Source organism: Synchiropus splendidus, chromosome 13 (genome assembly GCF_027744825.2).
Source record: "Synchiropus splendidus isolate RoL2022-P1 chromosome 13, RoL_Sspl_1.0, whole genome shotgun sequence".
Taxonomy (NCBI): domain Eukaryota; kingdom Metazoa; phylum Chordata; class Actinopteri; order Syngnathiformes; family Callionymidae; genus Synchiropus; species Synchiropus splendidus.
In genome coordinates this window covers 1,333,805-1,348,123 of record NC_071346.1, presented here as the reverse complement: position 1 = coordinate 1,348,123, position 14,319 = coordinate 1,333,805, and the positions used below count along the sequence as shown (strand labels likewise).

The 14,319-nt window shown below is 50.5% G+C and overlaps 2 protein-coding genes across 2 annotated transcripts; one reads left to right on the top strand and one right to left on the bottom strand.

The window, feature by feature from the left end:
* Nucleotides 1–6,324: 6,324 nt before the first annotated feature.
* Nucleotides 6,325–8,988, top strand: c1ql3b (complement component 1, q subcomponent-like 3b). Its single transcript, XM_053883086.1, has 2 exons — nucleotides 6,325–7,233; nucleotides 7,293–8,988. The coding sequence occupies exons 1-2, from the start codon at nucleotides 6,622–6,624 to the stop codon at nucleotides 7,470–7,472; spliced, it is 792 nt and encodes a 263-aa protein (XP_053739061.1). The 5' UTR covers nucleotides 6,325–6,621; the 3' UTR covers nucleotides 7,473–8,988.
* Nucleotides 8,989–9,198: 210 nt separating this feature from the next.
* pter (phosphotriesterase related) lies at nucleotides 9,199–14,070 on the bottom strand. The gene is made up of 5 exons (XM_053883307.1): nucleotides 14,005–14,070; nucleotides 12,253–12,691; nucleotides 10,957–11,222; nucleotides 10,745–10,885; nucleotides 9,199–10,424 (listed from the first exon to the last, which is right to left on the bottom strand). The coding sequence occupies exons 2-5, from the start codon at nucleotides 12,682–12,684 to the stop codon at nucleotides 10,214–10,216; spliced, it is 1,050 nt and encodes a 349-aa protein (XP_053739282.1). The 5' UTR covers nucleotides 12,685–12,691; nucleotides 14,005–14,070; the 3' UTR covers nucleotides 9,199–10,213.
* Between the last annotated feature and the right edge of the window lie 249 nt (nucleotides 14,071–14,319).

Here is a 14,319-nt window from a genome sequence, read left to right as displayed (position 1 = left end):
TGTGAACAAAATCATGATGATGGTTGGGAACACATTCTTCAGCTGATGCTCTCTTTGGCCTCATGTTTGTTGTTACCTTAGCATCCAAGAAAGGGGCCAAAAAAACACACAAAAAAACAAACTAGATTGTTGCCCAAAACACATACCATCACAAAAAAAGTGAAACAGAAAAGGATCAGTCCTGAATTAAACTATAACATTAAAAATGTGTTTAAAGTGTTGCTTGCTAAAGTTTAAAAGAGACCTCTGAGTTTCGCCTGCTTATCTGAGAGTCACCGGGGCAGCAGTCAAAACAAAGAGGCCCAGAACCCTGCTGCCCCACGTCTTGCCCGCCATCATCTCCCGGGTCTGCCCCGGGGCACCCTCCTGTGGCAGCAGACAGCATGATGGTGAGCTGCTGTGACAGCCCTGCAGGAAACACGCTGACCTTTCCGTGACCTTCAGGACTCCTGTACCTCACGCTGGTGGCAGGGTCAGACTTGCTGTCACTGAATGTTACTGAAAAGATTGTAGGCGAGTCAAGATGGCGGCCAGCGGGGGGAACCTCATGTCCGTCAGCTTTAATTATCTCTGAGCGAGGAGCTTCCTGCGCTGTAGCTGCCGCCGCCGCGTCTCCCGTCACGCCCGCCGCCGTCCACTTCCATTAATTGGGGAGGTTTCTCCCGGCGCTGCTGACACCTCCGGCGCTGGACGGCGGTCATTAGTCGGGGGGGAGCAGGTGAGGGCCGGAGCTCTGACCTGTCCTGCTCCTGACACCCACCAGCCTGCTGTCATGTGACGCGTCAGAACATCTCCCTGAAGCCTAATTGGCTCCTCCATCTCGGCCTCTTTCAGACGCTGGAGTTCAAGTTATTGACCACCAGTCTGAGACTCATCACTCAGACTCAAAAAACACCAGTGGATCCATTCAGTTTCTCTCAGTTTCTATGGGGCTAGAATGGAGCCAACTTACGTTGGCATTGAAAAAATATATATTGGCTGAGAAAATAAATATAGAAATTATTTTTATTTTTTATTTTAATACCATTCTAGTTTTCAACCTCAACACAAAAATGTTTCAGCCAATGTTCCTCTATTCTTATTTTCAGCAGATATATATATTTTTTTCATGCCATTCCAGCCTCCATAGGTTTCTACCACTGAATCGATCATTCAGTTCAATCCTTCTTTGTAACTTTCATCCATCTTTTCGTCTCCATCCATCAAAAGCTCGGCAGTTCCTCCATCCGTTTTCCATCCTTTTAAAGGCTCGGCTCCTACATTTCTAACTTTAAATCAGATGGATGAAGCCTCCATCTTCCTGTATTCCAGGTGCTGCCACAGGGGGCGATATCTGACCTTTTTCTGATCAGCTATTGATGACTTCCTGTCCGCCCCGCCCCTGACATTAGAGGCTTGTAAACAGAGGAAACAAAAGAGGGAGGACCCGGCGTCGCGGTGATAAATCTTGTTCTGATCAGGTTTCACTGCCCCCCACCCCCCACCATCTCAGGGTAATTAATCAATCCCAGACCAGCCCGATCGATCGGCCTCTCGCCGCTCTTGATATGTTTACACTCCTCGATTGTATTTGCCACTAAGCCGCTCGCCGCCGTTCAATCTCTGGTGACACTCCGCCCTCTGTTGCTTTTCCCCGCCGCACCATCGATTGACATCTGCATGGAAATCAATCCAGCGGCACCGCGGATTGAGTTTGGGTTTAATCTCTGTTGTTCTGACTTCCGCACGCAATCCATGGAGTTTCACTGCAGACATGTCCTGACAGGGCGTTGCCACGGCGACAGCTCATGCCTCCCAATCCATTCATCCATCCATCCGTCCGTCCGTCCGTCCGTCCGTCCGTCCATCCATCCATCCATCCATCCATCCGTCCATCCATCCGTCCGTCCATCCATCCATCCGTCCGTCCATCCATCCGTCCGTCCGTCCGTCCGTCCGTCCATCCATCCATCCGTCCATCCATCCGTCCATCCGTCCATCCGTCCGTCTGTCCATCCATCCATCCATCCATCCGTCCATTATTCTCTCATCACCAGTCCACCTCTCCTTTCTGGTCTCATCCATTTCTACCCCCTCTTGGTCCACAAGTCACTCTCTCACTCACTCATTCATTCATCGTGTGTTTGACGGTCAATCCATCGTTGATCCTACGTTTATGTCTTGACTCCAGTCCATCTTGAGTCCCTTCCATCATGAGCCCGCCCATCATTTACACCTCCATGGTCCCTCCATTTCACCCGTCTTTGTCCATTCAACAGTGTTTACTCATCCATTCATCCCTCAGTTTGACCCGGTCGGCTGCTTCCTGCCCTCCACTCATCCCTTCATCCCTCCTTCTCGCCGGCTTCCGTCCGCTCCGGCAGACAGACGCAGGATATTGGGTGCTCCGTATATGGCTTTAAAGAAACCCACCTTGTTCCTGCTCTCGCCCTGGATGACTGTGATCGAGGAGCAGCTTTGAGTAGGAGTTTGCTCTCACACATTCTGCCGTCGCCCCCTGCTGGGCCGGACTGTGTCGCCTTTTCTCTGGCCTTTCAGAGGAAGACAAACGGGCGGAAACGTAACAAGACGAAGAGGCGAAGATCACGAGTCACATCTGGTCAACTGAGGTGGAGTTTTAATTCAGGAGGGTGTTGCTCGTTTCCGCTGGCCGTCACTCACTCACTCCGACGTGTTTGACTGCCGTGACCACGACGGCGGCCTGATTATCCGCCCGAGTCAGGCCTCCCGTATTCCATCACCATCACAGCAGCCTGACAAAGCTGTTCTTCCCACTGAACTCACACCTCATGTCCTATTAAGAAACGTATCCGGCCTCCTGGTCAGTCATGTTTAATTCATGTCCTCCGAACATCTGCTTGTCCACATGTCAAAATCCGTCCGTCTCCCGCGGGACTCCCGCTTGACGGCCTGCAAATTAACTCCAAAGTCGGAACTCAAAACAACCTGTCAGAGCTCTCCGACACCAGAGGAATGTGTGAACGCCGTCGGAGCTCTGTCAAACAGCTTTTTGGGTTTTCAACGCAAGTTTCCTGAGTCACCGCCGGAGCCTCACGCCAACCCAGCGTTTGACCAGCACTGACTGACTCACAGCCGGCGCAGTATGTCTCCAAGGGTTTTGTGCGCCTTTATATACTATTCTATTTCTCACTTTGCACCCATCCCACAGAAAACGTGTTGTTTTATCAAAGATGATTGTTGTACATGGTAAGTGGAGCCACTTGAGGCCTGAAATGAATTCATGTCTGAATCCTCAGAGCCAGTCAGCGAGCATCACATTTGTGAGCTTAAATCATATGCGTTTTTTTTACACATTTGACGTTCACTAATTACCCCATGAAACTAGCTTCCTACACCTGAAAATGTAATTCCAGACTAGTACAGCGACAGAAAATTCCCAGTGACCTGCTCGTCCACCGGAGCCCTGGAAGTGACATGCATGACTTTCTTTTTTTATCTCGAGATAACAGTTGTCTCAAGATCATTTTTATCTCGGGATGAAAAAAAACAAAGTCATGCAAGTCACTTCCAAACAAAAGAAACGCATGCATCACTTCCAGGGCTCCGTATCCACCAGATGTCGCTAAGATTTAAAAAACAATCCGCCTCAGAGCAGACTGTCTGGTCAGACGTGAGACGCATCCTCTGACTCTAAACTCTTACCTCAGTCTTAAAAAGAACGCGACTGTTGGCCACATACTTCTGTCGGCGACCTGAGCCGCCAGGTGTGCAACTCATTCAAAGTCCGCCTCCGTGTGGAACCGTGTGGAACAACGGCCCCAAGCAAACCATTTAACTCAAACGATTATTATTTACATATGAAACCAAATCTGAACCAGTCATGACTGAAAACAGGAACCACAGAGAAAAAGAGTGAAGATAGCAGCGGAATGAAATTATTTTTTCATCTTTAAAAGAATTGTTTAAAAGGCCTCTAAATGCAGAGGAAAGCAGAAGGACACAAGGGAAGCTACACATTTGCGCCGCGTCCCTGATGTTATTGTGCTGGACCTCCATTCATGACAGAAGGACAGGATTCTGGGAAGAACAAGCAGCGGAGCTTTTGTTTGTGGGGACCGGCGCCGCCTCTCACAGCCGAGGCGCAGCAGCTGAAGGGCCCTCCAGGATGTAAACTAACTGAGAACCTTTCTCCACATTGTCAGAGGCGGTTTGTACGAGGACGCTAGTGGAGACCATGTGACCCGGATCACATGTGTTGAGGAGAAAGGAACTGCTGCGACCGGCCGAGCCACTCGTTTTCACCCAATACTGTCGCCCTGCATCGATTTCACCTACATTTCACTTACATAACTTTAACGTAATATTCAGAGTGAATGAGCTCAATCGGACTTGTGTAACACCAACACGGGTGAAGAAGAGGCTGCTCCCAGGAGACGAATGAGGACACCTTCATCAAGGAGATAAATCCATGTTTGGTCTCTGAAGTCTCATGAATGCTGATGTACTTCTGTGATTTAATGTGCGATTATTATTACTATCACCAATAACAATCACAGAAATGGGAGTTTGAAAAAGATGTCATGACATAATATTTCAGAGAAGTGACAAAGCGAACGGTGAAGCGGGAAGTGGACAGTAAATAAGGCGAGATGTTCCTCCGGAATAGTTGTGGAAAACGTTGAGCGAGGAGGGTTTTCCTGCGAGTGGGGCAGACTGGCTCCCAGGGTCCAGGTCCTCATTCAGACCCAGGCCAGTGTCGCCCGTCCTCACCAGGAATCACACCTTCATCACTCACACTTCACAAAAACACCTTTAATCCCACCAATCGATGTCGCGCAGACGGCTGCTTCACCAACACGGGTGTTTATGTAAAGTTCGGGGTCCGCTTCCCGCGCCTTCCCCGCTCCTCTCATGAAGCCATCGCAGGCAACTTTCCCTGCTTCCACCAGTGTGTCGGGGTGAAGCCATCCTTCACTGCCAGCTGCCACTGACTCCCTCCCTCAGCTCTATGGATTTGGCCCGGATGATGAATTGGACTGAGGGAGCTGCTGAGGTGTGACCGCGTGTCGCACTCCGTCTTTAACCCTCCTCATTAGGCTCTGGACCTTCAGCGGCCCGTGAATCGCGGAGGGCCACCGCACCCCTGCGTCCTAACTGCTGATCATCAATAGCTCGCTCAATTACGCCCATGTCAACGTCAAGGTGGCGCTAGGTGTCGTCGCCTGGCTATTTAAAGACTCACTGTGATGTTGCTGCGGCCTAGTCCGTCTGTGGGGAAAACATTTGAACAAAAAAATTAATAATTAAAAAATGTAATTAATTTAATTTAGTTTAATTGAACAGTGTGCTCTCCAGACACCAGGGAACCTTTGTCAGCGCAGGAGATTCTGCTCCACTGACCCCACTGATGCAGCAGACACATGGCAGCTAGGATGAGAACAACAACAACAAACATGGAGGAATCCACTACTCTGAATGGACTTGAAGTTCTTATAAAATTGAAATTGTTATCCAAATATTTTCAAGACATTAAAAGCGCTTTAGTTGAAATCAGGTGATATAAAACTTGAATATAGCCACCGTGGTGATTTATTGTGCTGTTGTCAAACTGCTGCCAAATAAACAATATTTTGTTGTTTAAATGCATGTATGGCTCCATCATTTGATTCAGTCATATACCAGATTCATTCAAATTGAAAAATGTGGCGAATATTCTTATACCATTAAAGTGCGGTTAATTGAGATTCATTAATCACAAATTCTCTAATTAACTGGATTCATTTTTCACTGAGGTTGGAAAAAATGTTTTGAGGCGTTCTCAGATGAGTCAGTGCCCTATGTGACGGGTCAGGCCTGAACCTGTCTGCACCACCTGCGTTGTTGGTTCGTTGTTCACACGGGGGCCGCAAATGAGGGGCCAGATTTGGCCCCCGGGCCTTGGGTTTGACACCTGACCCAGGTCCAGGTGTCTTGATGCCGAGGTCAGCTTGGGAATCAGATGGTGAGATGACCCCCAGTCTCCTCTCATCAAATCTAAGTCAGAATATCATGTCAGACCATCAAACAACCGTCAGAAAACAAGTTGGACAAATGAAACAGAGGAGAAATGTAGGGCCATGACATTCGAGATAAACAAGTGTTTGACGAGTTGTTTTGTTTCACTCAAGGGAAATGCGTAAAAAGCCAAACGTCAAGTGTCACCTCAAGTATCCCAACCTTATTACCAGCGAGTCGAGCGTGCGCTCGTCTGAGAGAGACAGTTCGGTGAACTCCCAACTCTCCGTCCTGCAGCGCTGACATGAAGAAGCGCGGCTCTTTAACTGGCGCTTTGTGTTGCATCAGAGTCGAAGCAGCGGACGACTCCGTCCCATCCATCAGCAGCTCTCCTCCCCTCGCTCTCCAAACACACCTGATTACCCGGCCCCTCTCTCATCGTGACGGACGCCACTCGCGCGGCTCTCGACAGCATGGAGACGCTCCTCCGCCGCAGAGTCCAACTGGTGCCGGCGGCTCCCCTCGCTGATATTTAAAGGTCACCCGAGGCGCCGAGGGTCGCATTTCTCCGAGGACTTGACTTTCACCCCCGGGACGGAGACCTTGCTCAGCGGCAGGCTGGACCACCAACCTCTCCACAGAACGCCGCGAGCCCGCAGAGCGCAGATGATCGCGACCGGTGTGTGTGGCGTCGCGCTGGTGCTGGTGCTGGTGGTTCTGATCCCGGTCATGGTCAGCTCCGCCGGGACCCCCGGCCGGTATGAGATGCTGGGCTCCTGTCAGATGGTGTGCGACCCCCACGGGACGGCGGTGACCGCGGCGGCCAAGGAAACCAGCCCCATCAAGGAGAACCGCCTGGTCCAGTCGCTGCCCACCTTCATCCAAGGACCTCAAGGAGAACCGGGGCGCATCGGGAGGATGGGTCCGAGGGGTCCGGCGGGCGAGCCGGGAGCGCCTGGACCCGCCGGACCGCCCGGAGAGCGAGGCGCGCCGGGTCCTCCGGGGCCGCCCGGACTGAACGGACCCACCGGTGCCATCAGCGCCGCCACCTACAGCACCGTGCCCAAGATCGCGTTTTACGCGGGACTGAAGAAGCAGCACGAGGGCTACGAGGTGCTCAAGTTCGACGACGTCGTCACCAACCTCGGGAACCACTACGACCCCGCCACAGGGAAGTTCACCTGTTCGATTCCCGGGATTTACTACTTCATTTACCACGTGTTGATGCGCGGCGGGGACGGAACCAGCATGTGGGCCGACCTCTGCAAGAACAACCAGGTGAGCAGCTGCTGCTTTGACGCGCGAGCTCCGCGGTTCTGACCCGGACTTGTGTGCAGGTGAGAGCCAGCGCCATCGCCCAGGACGCGGACCAGAACTACGACTACGCCAGCAACAGCGTGGTTCTGCACCTGGAGCCCGGAGACGAGATTTACATCAAGCTGGATGGCGGGAAGGCGCACGGCGGGAACAACAACAAGTACAGCACCTTCTCCGGGTTCATGCTGTACGCGGACTGAGACTCGCGCTCATCCTCCTCATCCTCATCATCGTCATGACTCGGCTGGACCACAACAGGTCACCGCTGTTCCCCCGCTTCTGTAGATGACGTCCTAGGAAAGTATAGCACATTTACAAGAGCGCGTTAAATCATCGTCGAGGCGGCGCGAATGTCCCGCCTCACCTGTAAAATACCTGCGTCAGGACCTTCTTTAGGGACCAAACAAAGAGAAAAGCAAACAGAGCTCACCATTTCTCAAGAAGCAAAACACACATCTTAAGCACATGAACTAAAACATCCACTTTATTGTGGTCACAAATTCAGTCTCCTCGCTGACATGCGCAGACAGGTGCGCAAAAGTTGCGGCTGATCTCATCGCGAGCCTGAGAAAAACTGACCTGGACCAGGGGGGAAGTGGAAGAGCAAATACATCTTAAGAGAAAAGAAACAAAGTAAACAACAGCAAAGAAACAAAAACAGTGAGCAGGGAAGACACTGCCCTTGTGAAGCTTTAAAACAACCCTAAAACACTTCAGGTCCTAAAGTGAACGTGCACGGTCTCGTGTTTATGAGGTCGTGGGGGCAGCAGCTGAGGTCAAGACTTTCCTTTCCCCCCAAAACAGCGGCGTTCCCAGGTGAGTGGAACAGGTCTCTCCAGCGTGTCCCGGGGAGCCAGACGCTCTGGCATCAAACATGAACAAACATCAACATTCTCGCATCAAACGTAGCCGTGTGTCGTTCATGAAAGCAGCACGGCGACAGGCGAGTGACGCGTGGAGCTCAGTACTGAGACCCTTCTCCAGCACCATCTCGCTGACCCCGCTGACCCCTTCTTGTTGCAGCCTTCTATTGTCAGTGCCGCATCCGTATGAGCTGTTCCCGCCTCCCACCTACTGTTTGAACAGGCAACCTTTGCTCCCAGTAAACACTGGCTACATCAGCCGCCGTGTGTAGCGCCGCCGAGTCTGGGGTTGAGATTTCTCTGCCGTCCTCGCGGTCTGAGCGGCGGCGACACCTCATCCTCGACAGACTTTGCTGAATCACCTTGAGTTTGAAAAAATAAATGTCTTTACATTTGAGTCAAAAGTCTGTCCATTTTGGAAAGTGGTGACGGATGGTCTTGTCATCGTCATGGCGACAGCTGGCCGGGACAGCAGGGTGGTCCGGTGGTTAGTCACCGCCGTCAAACTGGACACCAGCATGTCCCGGTGCACCCGACGACATCCATCGATCCGCCGTCTGTTTGCAGATGAAATGATCAGCCAGAGCGCCGTCCTCCCTGGAGATGAATCCAAACTTATGATGTCACCCTGCGAGGCCACCTGTTCCCAGATGAGGAGAACATGTCCTTCATCTGGGCTCAGCTCGGCGCCCGCTGAGGGGCGACTCATCCAACACCGACCAGAGCCGCGCCGCATACTGATCACTCTCTGTCTCCAGGAGCCGTGAAACCGTTCGCACCGTGTCTGTTGCTCCATCGAACCCGTGCGGAGCCCAGCAATGTCATGACACTTTCATGTCTCAATAAAGTTTCAGGGGGAAAAAATACTAGACTTGTTCTTCATTTCAACTCTTCCTTTCTGAATATCATTCTTACACTTCACCCAGCAAATTGAGCTTAGTTACAGGAAACAGCCAGAAAATCCAGGTGAGTCGCCCATAACATTTTGAAAAAACTCCAGGACAGAAACACAAAACACTTGGAGCTCATGTGTTCAGACACAACTGATTCCAACACTGCGGTGTATCACCAATCATTTTTATTTGATCTTCAAATCGAGTCCAGCTTCTAGTTTTAGCATTGAATTTATACTTCAAGCAGCACAGTGGTTAGTGCATGTGAGGCACTCCTCCCACCACCTAAAATCCTACAGAATTGAAGGGTAATAGGTGACTAAACTGTATTCACTTTGGTCTCAGTCCGACTCGGTCTTGAATTGGGCGTCTGTGTTCTCTGGTCCTGACTAGAGCAGGGATTCTGAACCATTGGGCCTTGAGCGCCCCCTAGAGGGCTGCTAGAAGTTGTTTTGTTTGACACCTTTGGGCTGTGAGACGCTCAGTTATGAGCCACGTTCGGTGGCAGCAGTGAGTCACTGAATTGAAAAAAGTGATGGCGCCCCCTACATTAAACACTGTTCGTGAAAGCACCTGTCGGAGCAGTTTTGAAAATGAATTAGAACATTTTATGGTGACACTTTCATTTACACTTAACTTATATCTTCTTTGCAGTTTAAATAAAATATTTTTATTATATAATATTTAGACATGGTTTTATTATATTTTATTCATAATTTTATTGAGTTATTCCAACTTTCTCAACAGTTTGCATCAAGTGTATTTTTTTTTCTTTTTTTCCTTTAGTAAATGTGATGAACATGACTTGCAGCTGCTTCTGCTGCTGGTTGGACCTTTCCATGACAAATATCTTTCACTGATCACATGGTTTCATGTCATTTCACAAGGTTTTGCTTTGTTTACGTGTGAGTAGATTAAATATGGTTGTTGATCACAAATGAAATCAAGAGTGATGAATCACTTCTATTCCTTGAATGGGCCCCGGGGCCATTGGTTCTGGGAAGGTGGGCCCCCAGACCAGAAAGGTTCAGAAGCCCTGGACTAGAACACGAGACCTGACCCCAGTGACCCCGCCTGGCTCGAGTGGATGTGGCCAATCGATACGAGCTAATCATAGAAAAATAAGATTTGTGATCCAAGTTTACTTTGGCTCCGAAGTTACAGCGGCGCGGCGCTCCTGCCGCCTCACTTGAAGGTCAGCCAGCGTTTGGGGTTGTGGATGACGATCTTGTCCACCTGCTGCTGAGTGAAGCCGCGCATCAGCATCTTCGGCACGATGTTCTTCAGGATGTGCGAGTAGCCGTGGCCGCCGTACTTGGTCAGACGGTTCTTGGTGTGGATGTCGTGGGCCACCACGATCTTGTCCTCGTAGCCTTCCCTCACCAGCACGTTCAGCCTGAGCAGGGACCGCAGCAGAGGGTGAGACACGTCATGGGACAGCAGACAACTACACTTTGGTTTGTTCATTTGAAACAGAAACTCTTCTGTGGGAGAACTTCGGCTGAAGAACACATGAATGGTCATCTTGATGATTCACCGTACTGGATTATTTTAAAAACAAACAAACAAACAAAGAGAAACCCTTATGAAAGCCCCAAACCAGCTGCACTCAGGACTGTCATCGGGGTCGCACGGAGGACGTCCACCTATCAAACCTCGTCCCACAGAGCTCATCTCATCTGCAGGACTGAAGGGCAGAGGAAGGTGGCAGCTTACGCTTGGACGCGCTGGCTGTCGCTGGGCATGTCCACCTCCAGGTTGTAGGGATAGTTGAGCATCTCTGTTCCAAACAGGTCGTACTCCAGGTAGCTGCCGAGCCGAGCGAACTCCAGCAGCTCTCCGTCCTGGAACAATGTCCTGCAGAGCAGCGAGCGTCCGTCAGTCAGGCAGTCGGACCGTCCAACCCGGAAGGCTCCCACCGCACCTACCGGTCCAGGTGGGACATGACGGTTTTGCCGATGTCCCCGCCGGCCTCCTGCAGGATCCGGACCACCTCAGCCGGAGCCGCCGGGTTCCTCCCGGGATGGATGATGACCGGACATCCCAGCTGAGTCTGAGCATGAGCCGTGGCCTTCAGAACCCTGCTCTCGCTCTCCGTGATGGGCCACCCGGTGCCGATCTCTCCGATCACCCCGCAGCGGATCTCGGTTCCGTCGGCGCCGTGGAGCACCTCGCCCACGATGACGGCGGTCAGCTGTGGACATGTGGCAGCGTCAACCACCACCCACCTCAGGCTTTTAGCTAGGATTTTGAAATAGGGTGTTCAACATCCCGCCCCCAAACCATACCCTCCAGACACATCATGTTAGCCACTGACAACTACCAACTTGCTTTGTAAAAAACACTGCTGTATTTTGTATCTATTTGTACCAAAGTAGCTTGATAAACAACAGATAACCAACGTTAACAGAGATGACCTCAGTAACTGTTGCCACGGTAACACTTTGAGACGCAGGGGACCCTGGGCAGCTGTTTTACTTGGCTGACCCTGATTATGAAAATAATAATAATAACATGTGTGATTCTTTCCCTCAAAACAAGCCATGGTGTGTCCAGCCTTGTGTCTCCATCTTGTTTGATATATTGATGCCAGATAAGCAGGTGTATCAGCTGTGATGCTTTTCTACACAGTCACAACCTCAACATTCATTCATTCAAACAACACATACATAAAGGCTTGTCGCTTGATTCAGTCAATAGAACCACTCAAATGTTGATCCCTGTGAAGCTCTTTTGCCCCCCTTCTGAAAGGGCTGTGTGTTCGTCCGCTTGCTGCTGGGACGCAGGGGGTCGAGGAGGGGAGGGGGCGCCAAATACTCCTCCCACTAGAAAGCAATGAGTTAGTTTAGTCAACGACTGTTTAAAGTGTGGAACTGATCTGTGGTTTCCTCCAGTCTTCAGTGTCGCACACTCCATCAATAACAGAGCAATTCCATGCCGCGAGTGTCGCCACTTACCGCGAGACCACCGCGAGATTACGCTGGTAAACAAATATGGCGACCGCGATGGCCAAAATACGGTTGTGAAAGGTTTGAGAATCTGTGAATTTGTATCATATTCGGCCAAATTACCGGGCGGAAACACGCTTGAATATAAACCAGTGAGATGACACGAGGAGTTGGGCATTATACAGACACTAATGATACATTCAGGACATCCTGCTGAGGAAACAGGGCGTCCATTTTATCGTGTTTAGACGGCCTCGAGCTAGAAGCCTGCCTCACCTGCTCCACGCTCATGCTCTTGGTGGCCTCCGTGTGGGTGCAGTCCACATAGAAGCCAGCTCCGGCCACCACGTGGACGCCGGTCTCCTGGGCCAGCTTCCTGAGGGCGGGCAGGTCCCGCTCTATCCCGGCGGTGGTGTTCTCCACGATGGTGCCGCCGCCGGCCGCCTTGTAGGCCAGCAGCTCCTCCCTCACCGCGCTGTTCTCCTGCTGCAGCAGCAGGTTCTCATGGCTGCTGTAGGGGTTCTGCCGCAGCCAGTGCATGTGCCGCATCTGGAAGGGGTTCTTCGCCACCTCCTCCTCACCGGGGGGCGGGGGAAAGTAGCAGCACTCGAAGGACATGGTCAGGTGTTCGTGGGTCATGGTGCGGCCCAGCTGCTCGGGATCCAGGAGACCCAGCACCGTCTGGACTTTCCCACTCAGCTCCGTCATGATGGGCCTGACATGAAGGTGGGAGACGTAGTTAGGGGAGGAGAGACACGCCGTTCATGGTGAAGGAGCGACTGAAGGTACGACTGGTTCCAACAGCAGAACCCTAAGCACGAGGGATGGGCGATAACTTGTCGTACACGATATACCGCCAAACACAATCTCCACGACGACAATTCCGCGTCAGCATTAGGCTTCACTGATGGAGGACACACTCTCACAGGCAGCGCTAATGCTAGGAGTCGCCATCAGTTAGGGACCATCAACAAATTCTGAAGCCTCAAAGTATGAGTGAAATCTGCAATAACGCAATGGAAAACAAGCACTTTAGGAGAGAGAATTGTGACAAGGTTTTTCATCACACAAGACAAAAGACTGACAGTTTGGGTCATGATCTGGTGAATAGAATGTGACTCCATGGTCATTTCTTCACATGATCGTTTCTAATGTTTCTTCAGCAGCATCTAGGAAATGTGTCCAGACTGCTCCATAGTTCAAGTCAACTGTTCAGAGACATGAGACACAGCAGACAGACGGCATGAGCCACGTATGGTGGCAGCAGTGAGTCACTGAATCGACTTGACAGCTGCAAATCTGTGATAGTTACCAACTATGGAGAAGTTCTTGGAAAGAAAAAATGATAAAGAAAGTGATGGCGCCCCCTACAGTAAACACTGTTCATGAAAGCACCTGTTGGAGCAGTTTTGAAAATTTCATGGGTTAGATAATTTACACTTCAGTTATGACTTCTGTGGAGTTTAAATAAAATACATTGTTTTAATTTCATGATATTTAGACAATTTTATTCAGAATTTTATTCAGTTTTTCCAATTTTCTCAGCCCCTGGACTTGGACGACCCAGGGGTTATTTCGGTTCAGTGTTTGCGCGCGTGTCACTGAGTAACGGCAGCTATTCATTGACCAGCGCAAACGCGCTCCGCTGCCAGCAGGAGACCCTTGAACTTTGGGATCTGGTAACGGGAGATCGAATCCTGCACAAGCTCAAGACTCTTTAAAATCCACTTCAGTTCTGCAGAGCGGTTTCACTCACTTCGCCATCGAGTCGCCACGATGATCGGCACACTTGTTTCCAGACAGTTATGAGACACAAAGACCATTCGCATATGTTTGAATTACACCATCGTGTTTGCAGATCGCGATTGTGAAGCTCAGTGTGAACCAGCAGAAGACGACAGTTGAAGTTCAGGACGGCGATGACGGAGGGAGTCAGAAGGACAGAGCGCGGGCACGGGCTCGAGCGACTCGCGGTGGAAAGCCCTGACGGGGAGAGACCAGGGACAAAGCAGAAGAAGCCATTCTAACCTTGTTTTGCGAGGACTCTTGCAGGACACTTCTCACCCACTTCACGGATCAGCAGGAGCTTCCTGCGGGAACTGCCAGCTATCGCGAGACACCACGAGATTTACGTTGAAGAGGACGGTTGCTACAACAACCATATTTGCGTATTTTGTGCGTTTAATAGTGGTATTTATTTAGGTGTATTATTAAAACAATTACTCAAAAAATGTAAGAAATGTGATTTTATAGTTTGAGTTTCTATATGAATAAGATTTGATTATTGTATTTCCTTGCGTCGTCATTGTTGTTTTTAACAAAATATTTGAAGATCATTTTAAA